This window comes from Lissotriton vulgaris, chromosome 7, assembly GCF_964263255.1.
Source record: "Lissotriton vulgaris chromosome 7, aLisVul1.2, whole genome shotgun sequence".
NCBI lineage: Eukaryota > Metazoa > Chordata > Amphibia > Caudata > Salamandridae > Lissotriton > Lissotriton vulgaris.
The window spans coordinates 1,039,784,962-1,039,803,148 of NC_141695.1; the positions used below are offsets into that span (position 1 = coordinate 1,039,784,962).

The window sequence follows — 18,187 nt, forward strand, 5'->3', positions numbered from 1 at the left end:
TTATCATTTGATCACACCCAGCCTACCAGTACTGGGTGGTCTACTATTTTATTTTAGTTTTTTGTCTTATTTTTTAAGAACACTTTTTCATTGGATTTTTTATATGTCATCAAAATAACAGTTATCAAACAATAAAGAATAAATTCAGAAAACAGTGTGCGCAATATATACAAGTGTAAATATGTACAAAATCAATACTAAATTTCAAAAACACCAAAAATAAATTCCAAAAAATGCATAAATACAATGCCTGAAAATGATTTTTTAACTAGGCACCAGTCCTTTATATTATATACCAGAAGCCAGGCGGACAACACAGTTCATAGGTACTGCCTGCCTGTCTTACTGAGCCAGAGATTAGATGATTCTAGGGTTGCACTCCTAGGGATGGAAAACTTGGTATTATTTTGTAGCCCTAGTTGCACTCTTCTTCTTTATCACAGGCTCGGGGTCAACGTGTTTCTAACCACAGAAAGATTAGGGGTTCTCCTCAGGACACGGACTGGAGGAAGCCATAACTGTATGTAGCACTCTAGACCACTTCAATGGGAAAAGTTGCCTCGCAAGGATGGAGTTTCTCAACCTCTGGCGGCGTGGCGTGTGGCACACGTGACACGCCAAAACGCCGTATGCGAAGAAGCGGAGCGGTTCACTAAGCGAACGACCCCAATTGAACGGAACAAACACAAGCGTCTAAAAGAGTCACCGGACCGGCGAACGGCCGGCGCATCTTCATTCCACACGCCATGCCACCCGAGGTTGAGAAACTCCATCCTTGCGAGGCAACTTTTCCCATTGAAGTGGTCTAGAGTGCTACATACAGTTATGGCTTCCTCCAGTCCGTGTCCTGAGGAGAGCCCCTAATCTTTCTGTGGTTCGAAACGCGTTGACCCCGAGCCTGTGAAAAAAGTATAATCCTGAATTGTGGGCATGAAGCAAGCTCCAAGCATCCACGAGTGCACCATCTTCCAAAAGATCGTGCAAGCGAGCTCTGTCCATGTGTTTGTGATAGTCAAGGTGACAGTGCAATTGAATACAGGTTCGATTGAATACAGGTTCAGGTGGCAGGTTCCAATCCCACCCCACCCCGAAAACAAGGGGGTTCGCCAAACAGTCACTAAGGCTTAGGAAAGATAGACCAAAAAGTGAGTTTTGCTCACTTTTGGGTTATAGATGGGACCCCACAATCACTGACCTGCCCGTTAACTATAGTTTGGCAAAGACCCATCTGCCCTCATCATCCGACCAGATCTTAACTTTGGAGGGTAAATGTCCTCCTATGAAATGACCACTCCACATTTCATGGTGAAGCTACGTGATGGAGTCAGAGCTCCACTGGTTGACATCCACCTACTACTGCTCACCACTGTACCCACCCAGTCCTGTCTGAGTTTGAAACTCCGCTGGGGAAAGCTGCTTTTTCCTGAAGTAAGCAATATTGTGTATGTTTTGCATGAAGATAATGTAATGCCCTTTTTGCTTCAAATAGTGCAACAATCTTTTATCACTCCAAACCAAGAGTGACAGTTGCTTGGACAGATGAATGTGTAAGACATGTAAATGTAAATGTAAATGTGTTGTACTTGTAAAGTGCACAGCTGCCCCAGCGACGGGGCGTCCCGGCGCTGCACTCATACCGCTGTGGAACCCTTCCTGGCTTTTCCCTGTGAAATGTCCACTCCTGGGCACCTCCAAGGTGAAGCCAGGCATCCAAGCGCTGCTGGGGCCGTTGTGGAGATTAAGCAAGCTATTGCCCAGAGTCACAGAGTGGGACGCATGATTAGACTAGGCACAGAGGCGAGAAGTCAGGTCCGGGGAAATTGAGTCCAAGAGCCGCCGAGGCGGGAATTGAACCCTGGTCCCGGGCCAGACCTCTGCATCAGGTTCTGCCGCTCTAACCATTATTATTATTATTATTATGTTTCTTATATAGCGCCTGAATCGACCCCCGAAGGGGTATCTCCGCGCTTGCCTTGGGAACCCGTCCTGGCTTTTTCCTGTGAGATAGCCCCTACAGGGCATCCCCAAGGTGAAAGCCAGGCATCCCGCCGCGGGGGGCCGTTGTGGAGATTAAGCAAGCTTAATGCCCAGAGTTGCAGAGTGTGAACCCATGATTAGGTCAGGCACCGAAGCGAGAATTATCGAGTCCATGGACATTTGAGCTCAAGACCCTGTCGCGTCGGGAATTGAACCCTGGTCCCGGGTCTGACCTCTGCTTCAGGGTCTGCCTGCTCTAACCAGTGAGCCACACTTCTCCATAAAGTGCATGCTGCAAATTGAAACAATCCTCATGTTCAAGGGCACTGGAAGGAAAAAGGAGGAGGTACATGGAGGAACAAGTAACTGTACACAAGAGAAATGGGGTCCCCCTGGTCTACAACACATGTACCTCAAAATCAGGAATGTCCCTCACACAAAGGCGACAGGCCCTGGGGGGAGAAATGAATGAGGAGGAAGAGGAAAAGGGCAAGAAACCAAAGAACATTGAGTTGCAAGCAAACTCACACACTGCTCAAAAAGCACCAACCAGTGCCCCCGCTAAATCACAAAAGGGGACACCTGACACCAGAGACCGGAATGGGCTGCCCAGGGAAATCTCATATCTTTGAATTCCACAGATAAAACTGTCCATTATATATTGTTTTCTGAGTGGTCCATAGATTCAAAGTGTTGTACCAGTGGGCCCCCCTGTATTTTGCATCTAATGCATTACCTGTGATGTAACTGGTTGACTAATCTGGCTAATGTATGGTTTGTTACTTGGACGAAAGATACATTTAACCACGTCTTTGGTGCTACAGTTAAAGAATTTATATTGGTACAAGGTGTGTCTGTTAATTGCCACTTCTTTAGTATTAGTTGTGGTGTTGCAAGCCATACGATTCCCACACTTGTAATGCCCTGTTATAGGTGGTAATCCTAACTTTTCTGTAAATCTTTAGCTTCCATCCTCCTGGCTGATTTAACCAGATGCTGCTGCTAAATTGTATCCCTTTCAAGGGAAAACAGAGGCTTTGAAATGGTAAGAAAACTCTGTATTTTCCAATTGATTCATCATATTTTATTATTTTTTTCGCATTCGGGGAAAAGGTCAGAGCACATGTTAAAGATGTAGTCTTGTCTGACCCGGCCTATAGGCTAGAGCTCAGTCGTCTGGGCTTCCCTACTCTGCAGGCACTGTTGTGTGGAGCCCCAATCCCCGTCAGGATGCCCTTGGTTACACAAGTGGTAGTCCTAGCTTGGTGTGCCGCCTTATGCCACATGACATGGAATCCTAGACTCACACAACTAAATCCACTATGGCACGGCACCTGGCTGAAGGAAGTGGCCTCGCACATCGGCTTCCGGGCATGGGAATCCGTTGGGTACTCTCAACTTGGAGATGTATGGGCGTTCCTTTGCCAACGTGCAATTCCTATTAATACCTTCAAATCCGACAAGCCCGTCACATACACAACCCTGACCCCCTCCCAGAGTTTACCCCACTTAAAGCAAAAATTCTTATAGGTAACCTGGGACGTGTTGGTTTCTCACAAATTTACCGTACCCTCATAGTAAACCCCCCTGACACACTCTGTCCTCTACAGTCCCAATGGGAGGACTGGGTGGGAGTGCTGGAGGAAGCAGACTGGCGTAACACCTTGATGGCGCCCCACGCACTCACTATCTCCTCCAGACTGAGGCTCATTCAGAACTACTACCTCCACATAGCATACCTCTCCCCCCTGTTCCTGCACAGAGCCAGCCTCAGGACTTTGATGCGCATATGGTTTGGTCTTGCACTCTAATACAAACATATTGAGGGGCCGTGATAGGAGAAACGACAGAGGTCCTAGGTTGGGCAGTTCCTGTGTCCCACTAACCCGATCCTCCTGGGGATACTAAAGGGCGTCGGTGGCACCAGGGCGAGAAAGCCTTCTTGAATACAGCCCTCTTAATCGCTAAGCGTGACATTGCAGCAAAATGGATGAGCCCCACCCCTCCTACTATTGTAAAGTGGCCACGTGGAGTCGACTGATGGGCTCAACAGGAGAGGGTGGTGATCGAGGCCAGAGGTTGCCCCTAAAAACACGGGCATAGGGAAAATGGCTGTACTTCAGTTCTGCAACACTCCTTATGTAAACTCGAAGAGACTTAACGACTCACTACTGTATAGAACTTGGCTGGCTCGACTGTTTGTCTATGAGGATGTAACCAGATGTTTCCTTTGTCCCTGGATCTTGTTAGCCACTTGGTGTCGATTTCAAAACCTAATAAAGCTGTTTTTAAAAAAAATCGTCTTTTCTCTTTCTTTGGGGACAACAAGCTTTCTCAGGGAGTAAACCATGCCCGCTTCAGAGCATTCCTGACTAATCTTTTAGGGTACCCTCTATTCATGAGCTTGTAACAAAGTACATCTTCACTAGCGAAATAGTCCTCCTAATGGAAACAGATCCTACAAATTCTTAAGACCTACCCGTAAGACAGATTTTCTTTAAGGGACTTGGGATGGCTGCTGTCAAAGTGAAGCAGTGTATTCCTATCCGTCGATTTGGTGTACAGATTGACAGTCAACCTGTTTTCATGTAATATAATCCAAAGATCTAAAAAGATTCTCTCTCTTTCTACTTGACATCATGAAGCGTAGGTCTGATGATCCAGCATTTAGCCATTCATGGAGTTCAGTCAAAGTGGTATTAGAACCTCACCATATGAGAAAAATGTCTTTGATATATCGATACCATTTAACAACTTGGCTTTTGTTCCTATTGTCAGCTTCATAAATCTATGTATCTTCAAAATAGGACATGAAAATATTCCCTATTTCGGGTGCAATGGGGCAACCCATGGCTACACCCTTTACTTGCAGAAAGCGTTAATTTTTAAAGGCAAATATATTCTTCTTAAAGCATGGGGTAACCAGTTCTGATACCATGAACACCCTGTCTGGCTGAGATCTCTTATTCAGGATGTGACTCATGACTGCAAGGGCTTCATCCTGCAGAGTATTGGTTTATAACAGAGATATTTAAAGTACATCCTGGGGCTGCTTGCGGCCCTCCTTGGCCTTTACATGCTGTCCTCTGATCAACAGCAGCACTAGGCTACTGTTCTCTTGACGCAGCACTAACATTAAAACAATGTTAAATATGCAGGCATGGTAAAGGTAAATTGAAGTAACTAGGTTGTCCTACTCCACTTTAGCAACACCTTCTCCCGCAGCAAAAATGTAAAAATATGATACGGTTTCTTCAAAAGTTCCAAAAGTGTATGTCATTGACCTGCCGGACCATTTCACGTTAATATATAGGATTATATCAGTGCATTCAGAAGTATTTTTTTAAGTGATAGTTTTCAAACATGAATTTAGAAACATACATTCGTCCCCCACCCTGACAACAATGCCAATAGTGAACTAAGGTGAGCCAGTTATGTGCACTCTTAGAGTGGCCTCCTATTATACATGAACAACATTATATGTTATTAAATCCTACACAAGAGATGGTTTTGTACAGCGCACATCCTGAAGTCCTCTATTTCTAGGTCCTCTTATATTTGATAATAAAAGAATAAGGAGGGAAAGTGAGGGAAAGTGAAGTGAAACACTTGCCTAGGATCACACAATTTTGTAGAATGGGGAAGCTAGGATGAAGCCAAGGTTTTCTGGTTTGTTTGTGCAGTTCAACCTCTAGATGTATATAGTTTGCTTCCCCTATACCAACCTTAAGATGTCTCGGAAAAGGTCATAAATCTTTCTGGATCTGGCGTACGCCAGGCGGGTTCGTATTTTTCAAGGAAATAGACTTGTAGAAATCTTCTCTCAAATATGGGTATGTTGTTTCTGTATAAAAATGCTTTATATCTCTAGCTATGTTAGATGTTTCTGATTAATTGTTAAGGTCTTAAACTCAGAAATATGTTTCTTTACTTCATCAATCAGTTTTTTTGCATCTGATATTACATCATCACCCACTATTAACTTCTCTAGTTCATCGATTTCTTTCAATTCTTGCGCTCTACATTTTAAAGCTGTCTCTATTGAGAGGGCAAGCTAGTCACTTCATTATTTATTGCCTACACCGCTAAACTGTGTTAAATATTGTTGGTCATCTGTAAATATTATTGGTACATTTTTTTACCTACTTCTTAGAATGTTCTAACACTACTTGTGTGTCTAAACGTATCCTAATCTATTTATTTTTTAACCTTTTTAATTTTGAAATGTTATTCAACTTGCTATTATTGGGAACCTCGTTGTTCCCACTCAACAAAGACAGATTGTCTAACAATTTAGAAATTTGCTCTTCTGTATAATTAACCATGAGTGGTTTTGAAATATTAATGCACCAACATTCTTTTATTTAAAAAAACAGAAAAATGGCACACAGGAGTGTCTGGAGTAATTTAAGAGCCTTCATGTCTCCATTATGCCACTAAACTATAAAAGAAATTATTACACGTGGAACTCACACACCTAACTAAGTGCTACTAAAACAGTTTATCCCAAAGGGGTGGAGGAAGGCCACGTAAACCTATTGAGTTTTGGGTGGTTATCTAGAAGAACAACTAGAACTCTAGAGGGGTACATTTAAGTTCTTTAGTCTACAATAATACATAAATTATTATTGGACATTACTGTCATTTGTCAATACCTTTGTCAAATCTACTCTTTATTCAGACACCTCCTGCAGTATATCAATGATGTATTTGTACATACTACTTCAAATCAAACCATAAATTCATTCTTTTTTTTATTTTTTTTGGAAAACCTTTATTATTACTTCAACCAGTTACAAATATGGGCCTACAACCACCAGGGCCGGCCGCTAATCAGTTTCATCACAGCAAGTCACTTAGGACACGGCTCGGCAGCCGGGGAAGCGAAAGTACCACAAATTCGCGAATGACAGGATTCTAAAGGCTCCATTTTACAATATAAATATAGAAGGATCAGGTGCCCTACAATATCACAGAATTGCGTAAAGGGCGGGCAAAATGGTAGGATTTCCACAGTTAGATCGATCTCATTTAGGACAGTGGCGCTAAGGCATACAATTCAGGATAAACAAGCATACAATCACAGTTCGCACCAGTTAAGCGCCCGCCCAATGATACTGAAATACCGTGAAAAGTATAGGCACAGATAAGAAAAAATCGATAATTCACTGAAGAGTGGACCCACTACGCTGACCCAAAAAAGGAAGAAAGAAAAGAAAAGGTAAAAGGAAAGATACGAAAGAGAAAAAAGGCCATAGAAACAATAAAGGCAAAACAAAAACAAAAAATCACCTCCCCCACCCTGTACCCCTGGCGATGACTACGGCCTACCCCCCTAGCAGCGTGCCTGTCGCCCCAAGTAACTGAAACCCGAAATATAGAAAGAACAAAGAGAAATAAAGAAGAACTAAACCCCTACACTAAAAGTAGAAATGGAGAAGGGCTTATCGTACGCATTCCCGGTCTCCCCCCACCGCCTTAACAAAGAATCCCCCACAAAGCTGACACAATCGAGCAGAACACAATAGAAAATTGCACCGGAGGAAACTATAAACCCCGCTCGGTCTCCGTTAACCTAGTAAACCAATCCCGTTACTGATTAAACCACAGTGTGAAACCCAAAACAACCGTCTCAACCTTGACCCTGTCGATCAAATTTGCTGATTCCCTCCGATAAGTAGAGCCCCATCGTCAAATTGTCAAAATATACACAGAAGTTGCCGAAATATAGTCTGTTAGATGGAGAAAGGATGGCAAATCCCAAAGTAGATGGCCGGGTCCAACGATGCCCCTCCCCGACTCCAAGGCCAGACACTGTCCCATCCGCCATCTTGATGGACCAGCTGGGAAGGGGGTGCGACACAATCCAAAACAGTTCACAGTTCCGACCAAAAGTTTCCAGAGTGGGAACAGCAGTTAAGTGTTCCGCTGGTAGCGAAACCAAAGATTCCGACCATATAGTTGATACGCAGATCTCAGCATGTTCACTCAGTTCCACTTCCGTAGGGGCAGGCACAGCTCCATGCACCGGGTCTGAATGCACCACTGGGGTGTCTATCGGGAGTAGAGCTGGCCGCCTGGTCCCGGGCAACGAGTCAGGGTCCGGTCCCGATCTTCTAATTCCATCCGCTGCCGACATCAGTTTCCAGACCTGGGCCTCCATAGTCACCTGAAGTGCCTCGAGGGCTGCCAGCACTGACTGCAATGACGGGCCGCACTTAGCCCGCTCCGCCGGGTTTCGCATAACATCAGGCATAGTGATCCCCTCGGAGAGTCGCCCTCCCCGGGGGAAGATTAGTCGGAGCAGGAATGAACCGTGAGGGACAGATCGTCAACATGCGTTCGTGCGCGCCAAGTCTCCAACCCAAAGGCACCGGCGATGCGAACGCTAGGCCTCCGGGTCAGGGACCCCCGCCACACCGCCTCGGGCGTCACTCGTCTCCTCACCTTCGATACAAGACCAGGCAGCAGATCATCAGCAAAGCAATCCAAAAGATGTCGAAAGTTCCATGGACCGGACCCTGCCGCCCTCACCGGTCCGCTGTTGTTCAACTAGGACCCGGCTAGACCAGCACTCGAGACCCCGGCTTCCAGACTGGGTTAGGCCTCAAGTCAAACCTCGACATTACTCCACTCTACAATGTCGGAAAAGTCTCGGGATTGCTCCATCGGACTGAAGATTAGTTCATAGACACGGATATGGGGCGGAATATCAGGATAAATGACAGGATCTTCGAGCGAAAGACGGAGGTCAGCGGAGCCGGGAGACTATGCGGCCATCTTGCTTGCTGTCGTAGCTCCTCCCACATAAATTCATTCTTAAAACCACAGCTACACACACACGTTATACTGGTTTCTTTTTAAGTAAAGAATCAATTTTTTTTTTAATCTTCCGTTGAGTGCGTCCTTAATATGGGCAACATGGGATACATAAATCCGGGCAACCCGGCCGTGGAGGACTGCACCACCTTTAAAAATGGAGTGAGGGGATGCTGGGCCTGGAACTATGCCAAACTTGCAGAGCAGCACAGCCGATGGAGAAAATACAAATCAGCTTTGCATCCTGGGGCCAACTGAAGGGATATGAATATTTTACTGATACTGAAACAAAACAGAACCCACTGGAGGGTAAGAGTCGGCTTAATACACACCACAAGACCCAGCATGCACTAACAGTCTGACTCACCTGAGAGGCCTACCGGCAGCCAATATTAATCAGCAGCAGGCAAATGAAGATGTGAATTAGTACTTCTGTGGAGTTTTCAGCATGGCCTATGATTAAGGAGCCAGTGCTCCGAAACACTTCAAAGAAATCACTGGAATGCAAATACTGGTTTATTTTTAAATAAAAAATCGGGTGGTTTTATACTGGTGGTTGCTAGTGGGTAGTTATGGTTAGGACCTCCTAGGTTCCATAGGAAAGGCACATTATGACTTGCCTGTAACTTTGGCGTTGTTTGACCGATCTGCATGACATTTTCCAAACAAAGTTTCAAAGTAGGTTCTGTGTGTCATCGAAGGTTTGCGGGTGATCTGTGCAGTGGGGACTGTGAAATGGGGGCTCAAAATAAGGGTGCGTTTGTAATGGTAATTCCCATGGGAATGCGCTGTCGGACCTACAGCCGAACTGCTTTGCAGAATTACACCAAATCTGGCAGAAAGGTAGATGTTGTTACGCAGATTGTGCATTTTGTTATTTGGTGCAAATCCTATCAGTAGTTTTTGAGAAATGTAACCCTAAAATTATTGTGATATCTCTGGCCCCGGATATTTTGCAATCGTTTTGTGATTAATCGCGACTGCACGCGCCAACAGGAATGCTCTGGTTGGCTGGACGCAACTTAAACAGAAAGTTGCGTTTGCCATTTTATCTATTGGGAATGTTTCCGGGGGGTTTGTGAAAGCAAACATGAGGGGTCAGGCTTGAGGTACTCTGACCCCATGTTTCAGAAATGTAAGTGTTAATGACACAAGTTATGTGTCCAAAATATTTTTTTAATCGCGTGTGATATTCGCGACTATGCTGCAATTGCCAGCTCGGCCTCCATGTACCATTGCCGGGACGTCTCACCTACTGCGGCGACACCGCGAATATTGGAGGAAATATAGAAAAATATATATATGTGAATCATCAACACACATTGTATTATATTGAGATTCTGATAAATGTTTTTATATAGTTATTAAAATAGTGATTTATCTTGTGTGATGGTTAGAATTAATTATATAGTTATAATATTTTTATCTGACGGTTGCTATTGCAATTCCTGCTTTTGCTTTCCGCTTTCGTGCCGAATCCGCAGGTATCACATTTACCAATGTAATCGTGATCTCCGACCTCACCGCAAAAACATAAAGTAGGATTTAGAGATGGTTGGTCTAGAAATACACTTGAAAAACATGAATCTGAAGTGTACAGTAATAAACCGCTAGTGTGTAAAACACTGTAATCTGTGTGCATATGTGTTTTTCTCTTTATTGAAAAGGCGTGATCGTCGCAGTAAACAGCATTGTTGCAACTTCCTGAATAACCGCGAAAACTGAAAATAGATCTTAAAGACAGATTTTAAAGAAACTTAGTACAAAAACATGAGTTTAAACACGTTTTTAAAGAAGCATGTATTTAGTAATATGTGTAGCGCAATGTTTACAATGGATTTTTTGGTTAATATTTTTGGATGTGCTGATGTCGATTGAATGTTTGCTTTTATTTTTTTGATTAAAAAAAAGGATATTTATAAAGAAAATTAGCAATGTTTCAGGTACTAGGGTGTCCCTGACAAGAGCCTTTTTTCTTTGTGCTGATTGTGTGTATAGGATAGCTACACATCTGCAAAGTGCACTCGATCATTTTTTAAATTCCATTCAAGTCAAAACGCTAATTGTTATAGATACAGCCCATACTATGGTCACTGAGGAATTCAGAAACAGTTCTATTAACATGTTTCTGGGCGTTGTCAATCTGTCGACAAAATCGATTTGACCACTCCCATTTCTGTCTTTGGAATATATTCTAGTACACCAAGACAGTGTGAGGGAAAAGCGACACCAGTTCTACAAAGGTATTGTTCATTAGGATTTCTAGCCCTACCCCAGTCAATGGGCTAGCGTCATTGCCTCCACAGTGCACAATCATCAGGTGAGGAGCTCGGCAATCAACAATGATTTTAACCAAAGCCAGTAACTGATAAAACTTTAACCCTTTCTGGCCAAACCAAGTAATCTCCACATTTGAGAAACCCAGGTCCCTGTCAAGACCTCTATTTTTTTGCAGCCTTTTTAGCCTAATAGGTATAGCTGTGGCTAACAATCCATAATCTAAGCATTTTGAAGTGAAGGAGCAATGGCAGTCAATAGAAGGCTGGAGCTGAATGAGGTAGTTTTCTAAATAAAAAGTAGTTAAAATGGAGGTGTTTTTTTAAGTTTAGTTAGGAAATAAAATTAAAAATACCTTCACTGATGACATCTCAAATGAGATCACTGATGACATCATCCACAGAACCTCTGACGCACCCTCTCACATCCCAATATAAAATTCCATACACTGACTCCAACTTCCACACTACCATTTTCAAAACCATTGACATACCCATGGCAGTACTTAAACACTCACTCACTGATTCATAGGTCTACATACGAATGCACGCATTCAGCTACTCGTACACTAACTCACTCACTAATACAGCCACTAATATATCCACTCACACACTGTCCGTCGCCCATAGAGCTACTCACCCAACCATAGAGTCAACCACACAGCCACTTACTCGCCTATACAGTTATACACACACCCACTCACTTATTCATACAGATACCAACACATACTCACACGTACTGTCAGTGACACAAGGACACACTCACCCATACAGAGACACAAGGACGCACTCACCCATACAGACACTCACACATACAGTCACTCATATACTCCAACACTCATCGATGCTGCCTTTCACATATGCAGTTACTCACCCATATTCCACTGACACATCCAGTCACTCACCAACACAGCCATACAATGACTCAGTCACCCATACAGTTCATCACAGACTTACTCACTAACCCATACAGCCATTGATTCACCCACTCATTCATCCATGCAGGCAACCAATGAATCGCCCATACAGACATTCACGTACCCACTCACCAACCCATTCATCCACTTAGACACCAACTCACCCATGCATTTACTGAGACACTTAATCGCTCACTTATACAGTCATTCATGCACCCACTAAATCTTCCATACAGGCACTCACACACCCACTGATTCATCAATACACCTTGGTATATATATTTAAAACTCATACACTTTTTAAAAATGCTCATTGGATGATGTCATTTGAGATGTCATGAGTGATGTAATCGGTGATGTCACTGACCATGTCATGAATAATGTTATATGTGAGATCATAAGCAGTGCATTGCGGGGGCACAAGTTATAGTTAGCTCAGCTAACTATAACTGCTTTTATCTCTGGTTTTGTACTAGTGAAATATCAGCCTAACTATTACGTCCTTGTAACCATTGTTTTTTTCAGTGAATTTCTAAGGTTTTTAAAATTATATTTCCTAACTATGACATCCCTGTTATCTTTGTTTTTTTCAGTGAATGTATTTATATATAAACCATTTCTAGGATAAATCAATCAGCGAAGAAGGAGATATGACAGCCCTCAAACAAGAGTGGGCCCTTGGATTTCTGTGCCATTTGAAGAATGGCTCTGACATGCTCCTGGTGCAGGATTTAAGCAATAACTGGGTGTGGGGAGAATCAAGGCCTAGAGCTCCAGCGTTTCATAGATAGATGAAGATCAAGGCGTTTTGGAAGCGGACTCCGCAGGAAGGATGTCACATCCCCCTCTCTGCTTCCTCTGGCTCACCATAGATAAGAAAGTTGTTACCCCATAATCTGTCCTCCAGGTCAGTGATCTTATGTCGTAGATAGTCTATGAATGATCCCACATCTTGTCTTGGAGATTTCACTTCTGTGGTGAGAGCTCTCATATTTTTTTTCAGCAGGGCGCCCAAGCAGGGCGCCCATGTCCAAGGGGGCAGGTGATGCGGTATACATCTTGGTGTGACTGATTGGTTCTGAAAAGAGAAGTTGGTGGCCTGCTGGCCTATGGGACGTCATATGATGCACCCAGGGAGGGGCGGAGTTCACAACATGCGACACCAAGCTCTATGGCATAGTCCTGAATCAGCACAAATCTGCAAATCGAGGCCCCAGTACCCCGCCAGCCCCTCAGCTGCAAGGGGTAACAATAGGCCAGTTAGGTGCCTCCGACTCAATGGCAAAGTACCTCAAGCGGCCCGCAGCCTCAGGCATCAGCTATCTCCCCTAGGGAGGCCGTGGCTATAAGAACAAGAGGCAAGTTGGGTAGATGGCTGTGGCTGACCCACACGAAGTTCAGGGGATCAAAGACCGAAAACAGGGTGTCATTCAATCGGGTTCGATGTAGAGTGTAACAATCAGTAATCACAAAGGAACACATATGAGCCCAGACTTCCAGAAGAGTGGGGTTTAGGAAAGGTACAGTCACCCGTTGTTTGGCACTAATCAACCGGGATGACAAAATGTGCAGGCCTCGAAGTCCTGGCAGTGCTGGTCTCAACCTCACAAACAACATCTCACGAAGCCCCACCACTGATAAGGAGATAACGGGGGCCATCGACAACCAAGCCACAGGGTCACCACGCAGAAAAACTTATGGAGGCTCCTCAGTGTTGACAGGGTCCCAGCAACCTACTCACCTCCAAGGGAGAGGAAGCCACAAACCAGGCAGAGCACTTGCAGAGCCGCAATGAGCTGGAGCCCCGTCGAGTCACCGTGGACCCAGGCCATAGAGCAGAGGTTCCTCCCGGAGAGTTCTCGGCCCAGGCCAGCACAACTCCCCAATAGTCCACAACAGTGCTGAACTCCCCCTTCTAGTGGTGCGTAAGAAGCGCACAGTGAAAAAGGGACCTCTGTGGGTCATAGGACTGTTCATTCTCGCCGCGGTCAGGCTAGTTAAGGGCTGAAGGAGTGTGCTACATTGCACAGCGAGGCAGGCCCCATTCAAGATGGGTGGGCAGCTGCTTAATCTGCTAAGTAGCCACTGAAAAGCTTTCTTTTGTGTTATACCATGTATTTAAAAAGACATACCAATAACTAAGTTTTGTTTTAAATCAGTCAAACAAAATGGTATCATTTGATTCTGTTTGTCGTGACACAGGTCATATTAGGGCTCTATCCACAGAGAGCATAGCTGCAATAATGGTCCTCCTGTGTACCACTTTCATTTCAATGGCACTTCCTTAATTATACACCCACTAATTCTGTAAGACTTTAGTTTTACCTTATTTTTCTTCCAGAGTTTCAGTGGTGCAATATGATCTGAAATATCTCTGGAGCTTAAGTTACCTCATTCTCTAGTTCATTTTTTGATAGTACTGGTCAAATTCACTCTATAAATTTAAATAAAATGCTCATTACTAACGCTTTCAGCACACTGGTAACTCCTTTGAAAGACATTCTACCTTTGTGCACGAGAATAACATAAATCTACATACCTTACCCACATTCTAGAACCTTCATTAAAGCCAAATAACTTTACCCTTCCTCAGATTGGTATTAGGACATATGATAGAGGACCCTGGACATGGCTAGTGTATTTTGGTGCTATATTATTTAATACATATTCTTGAGTGGAGCAGGATTGCAGGTGGTAAATCCTAAATCTGTCTACTAGCAAGAGTATAAACTCAGTGTGTGACACATTTTGCATTATATATTTTGGTATACTTGTATGTACTAATGCACACACTATCTAGTCTTTGAACAAGACAGGGGTAGTTGGAAAACTACACCTCACCCTTGGGCAATTTGCCATATACTGTTTGTACTAATGCACCATGTAAAGTATTCCATTGGATATAAGTTCATGTTTAAATCCTTTAATGTGGTTAAACGTATGCAATACATGACACATCTTTTTTTTTGCCTAGTTTGGTGGCAATCCAGTTTCCTGTGCAGTAGGTTTAGCTGTTTTAGACGTCATTGAGAAGGAGAATCTTAGAGACCATGCTACACACGTCGGAAAATTCCTGATGGAATTACTAAATGAACAGAAAAATAAACATCCAATCATTGGAGATGTCAGGTATTATTGTAAAACTCTGTCTGTGTTACACTGTTATTTGGGTGTGAATACATTAAGTTGTACAATTAAAATTGCCCGCTTTGCTTGCTTTTGAAACAATAGTTTTTGCACTGCATGTGCATCACAAATTGACATAATCCGGATTTATACATAGAAAGAATACTTTGTATAAGTATTATTATCCAATTATGATCTTCTGTATATCTCTGTTATTGAGCTACCGGTATCTTGTGTATTTTACTGTTTTCCTTGCGTTGACTGCATAACATTATCTCACTAATTTGCCTTGAGCAAAAATGTCTTACAGGGATGTGAAATCGGATGGATGCTCTATGCAAGCAAATATGCACCACAAAACTTACTGTACCTTCCTAAAGGTTGACAGGAAATATGATATATACTTAGACACAGCTGGTGAAAAAAACATTGGCCAACATTGGGAACAAAAGAAAATATGTGGGAGTGGGCCTGTCCTTGTCAAGACTGTTTTTTTATTTTGCTTAATTATTTGTTTCATAACTGAAATGCAAATAAAGTTTAAAAGAATTAAAAAGTAAACAATGGTTCCGTCGAAAGGGATCAGGGATATGTTTGGAAGAAATAAGTCAAAGATGGCCGTAAAAAATACTACTTGAACGAAAAGATTAAATTAAAGCAGAGATAGGCCCACCAAACCTGTTTTTTGCAAAAGAAATTCAATAGGTGTATAGTGTCATTAGTGCATGTCTATTCGTCTATACTGCACAATAGAATGTCATCAATATATTGGATCATTGTGGTGTTAGCGATAGGTGTGAAATTATCTAGTTGTGTTTTTAAAGCTTGAGAATATATAGAAGGAGATTCAGTACATCCTTGTGGTATCCTTTGAAAACGGAATGAACGACCTTGGAATACGAACGAAAATAAATACTGCGAGTCCCCATGCAAGGGAATGGAGAACAGAATTAGTCTTCAAATCATAATTTTCTTCAGTTGAAGGAACAATTGCCAAACTTTTCGTTATTCTGTGTACCACTGAGAAATGTGGTCACCTATCCTATTTACTTCCCTACGATCAACTAGTAGTCTCCAAACATTTGGTTTATTCGGGTCAGAACTCTTTTTTTTTTAATAAGAAGAATCAGGCTGCCTTCTATTTCTCTAATTACATCCTCAGCCAAGAGATCCACAATTGCTTTTTGTACCCCTAATTCTCCTTACCTCAATATTTTGTTCTGTGGTATCCTAGGTAAAGGCATATTTGGTTTACCCTTGAAGTACAGTCAGATGGGTAAAAAGGGTGTCTGTAATTAGAATACAAAGTTTGATGTTAAGGGTCTCCTTGCTCGGCATTCTAGAACTACACAATCAAAAGTAGCATGCAATTTAGTCAGTAACTCCATACCCAATAAATTCAAAGCACACTTATCAGTGATCACGATACAGTGCTCATCAGTAATAGGCCAAATAGTATGTTAGTGGTGTACGGATAGGATTGGAAACCAGTATGTTAGACAATCTCACAGAAGTGTTGGTGTGTCCTGAGAGGGGTACAGGTGGAAGTTTATTTTTTGAGGTAGGGGAATAGCGACTCCTGTGTCCAAAAGAAATGTTATTCTCCTCCCTTGCACCTGGGTTTCAATAAATAGGCCCCTTGAATCTACTGGTTTAGCCACCTGTTCCCCTTCTCCTCTTGAGTACCCCCATGTGCCATAATCAAAGTCATAATCATCCTCAGTGATAGTACATATCTGATAACTGTTATTGTTCTTCCTTTGATCAAAATACTTTGCGCCTGTAGACTCAGGCCACAGTTTGGGGATAATTACCATCGCCATGAGGGCAACGGCCAGCGCAGCAGGAGCCTTCTTTCCAGCCATAAGGGGAACGGCTCTCAGGGCTCACGAAGGACCAGGAACTACATCCCCCAGAGTCCTCTGCTTCGTCGCGTGGCTGCCGTGGCAGAGCGTGACTGGAGGCGCGATTTAAGCAGCGCCAGACCCACGCACCGCGGGACGCGCCTGGAGACTCAAGCTACAGTTTGGGGATAATTACCATCCCCCCGAGGGCAACGGCCAGCGCAGCAGGAGCCTACTTTCCAGCTGTGAGGGGAACAGCTCTCAGGGCTCACAAAGGACCGGGAACTACATCCCCTAGAGTCCTCTGCTCCGTCGTGTGGCTGACACGGCAGAGTGCGACTGGAGGCGCGATTTAAGCAGCGCCAGACCCACGCACTGCGGGACGCGCCTGGAGACTCAGGCCACAGTTTGAGGATTATTACCATCGCCGTGAGGGCAAGGGCCAGCGCAGCAGGAGTCTTCTTTCCAGTCGTGAGGGGAACGGCTCTCAGGGCTCACGAAGGACCGGGTACTACATCCCCCAGCGTCCTCTGCTCCGTCGCGTGGCTGACGCGGCAGAGCCCGACTGGAGGCGCGATTTAAACAGCGCCAGACCCACGCACTGCAAAACGCACCTGGAGACTCAGGCCACAGTTTGGGGATAATTGCCATCGCCGTGAGGGCAACGGCCAGCGCAGCAGGAGCCTTCTTTCCAGCTGTGAGGGGAACAGCTCTCAGGGCTCACGAAGGACCGGGAACTACATCCCCCAGAGTCCTCTGCTCTGTTGTGTGGCTGACGCGGCAGAGCGCGACTGGAGGCGCGATTTAAGCAGCGCCAGACCCATGCACTGCGGGACGTGCGCGGGCGGTCGCCGGGCTAAACCTGGGCAAAGGTCGGGCCGTCTGTAGCCGTCAGGGGCCAGAAGAGGCCGGGCTGGGCCACCCTTCTAAATCCCCTATTTCAGACCAGTCTTTATTCCCTCGTGAGTAAACCTTTGGTATCCTGAACTTTGTAACACCAGAAGGGTCCATGTTATAGACAACTTGGGAACTTGATACTTATGGTTACTCGGAATAATATTGGAACTGTCCATTGACGGCTTATTGCATGAACTAAAGTTTATACTTTTTTTTAAGGATATTATTGCAAACTTTATATTTGGTTTATAGTTTTTTACTGTTAACACTGCAACAGTATTCATTCATCATCAAGGTATAACTTTGTGCATTTATATTGTAGATTAGGATT

The 18,187-nt window shown here is 44.0% G+C and overlaps 1 protein-coding gene across 1 annotated transcript in view; it reads left to right on the forward strand.

The window, feature by feature from the left end:
- The window catches only part of PHYKPL (5-phosphohydroxy-L-lysine phospho-lyase), a 508,199-nt gene that overhangs the window by 335,220 nt on the left and 154,792 nt on the right, over window positions 1-18,187 (forward strand). The window contains exon 9 of the mRNA XM_086931482.1: window positions 14,964-15,118. Within this exon, the coding sequence (XP_086787608.1) occupies window positions 14,964-15,118 (155 nt within the window). The remainder of the gene's footprint in view (window positions 1-14,963; window positions 15,119-18,187) is intronic.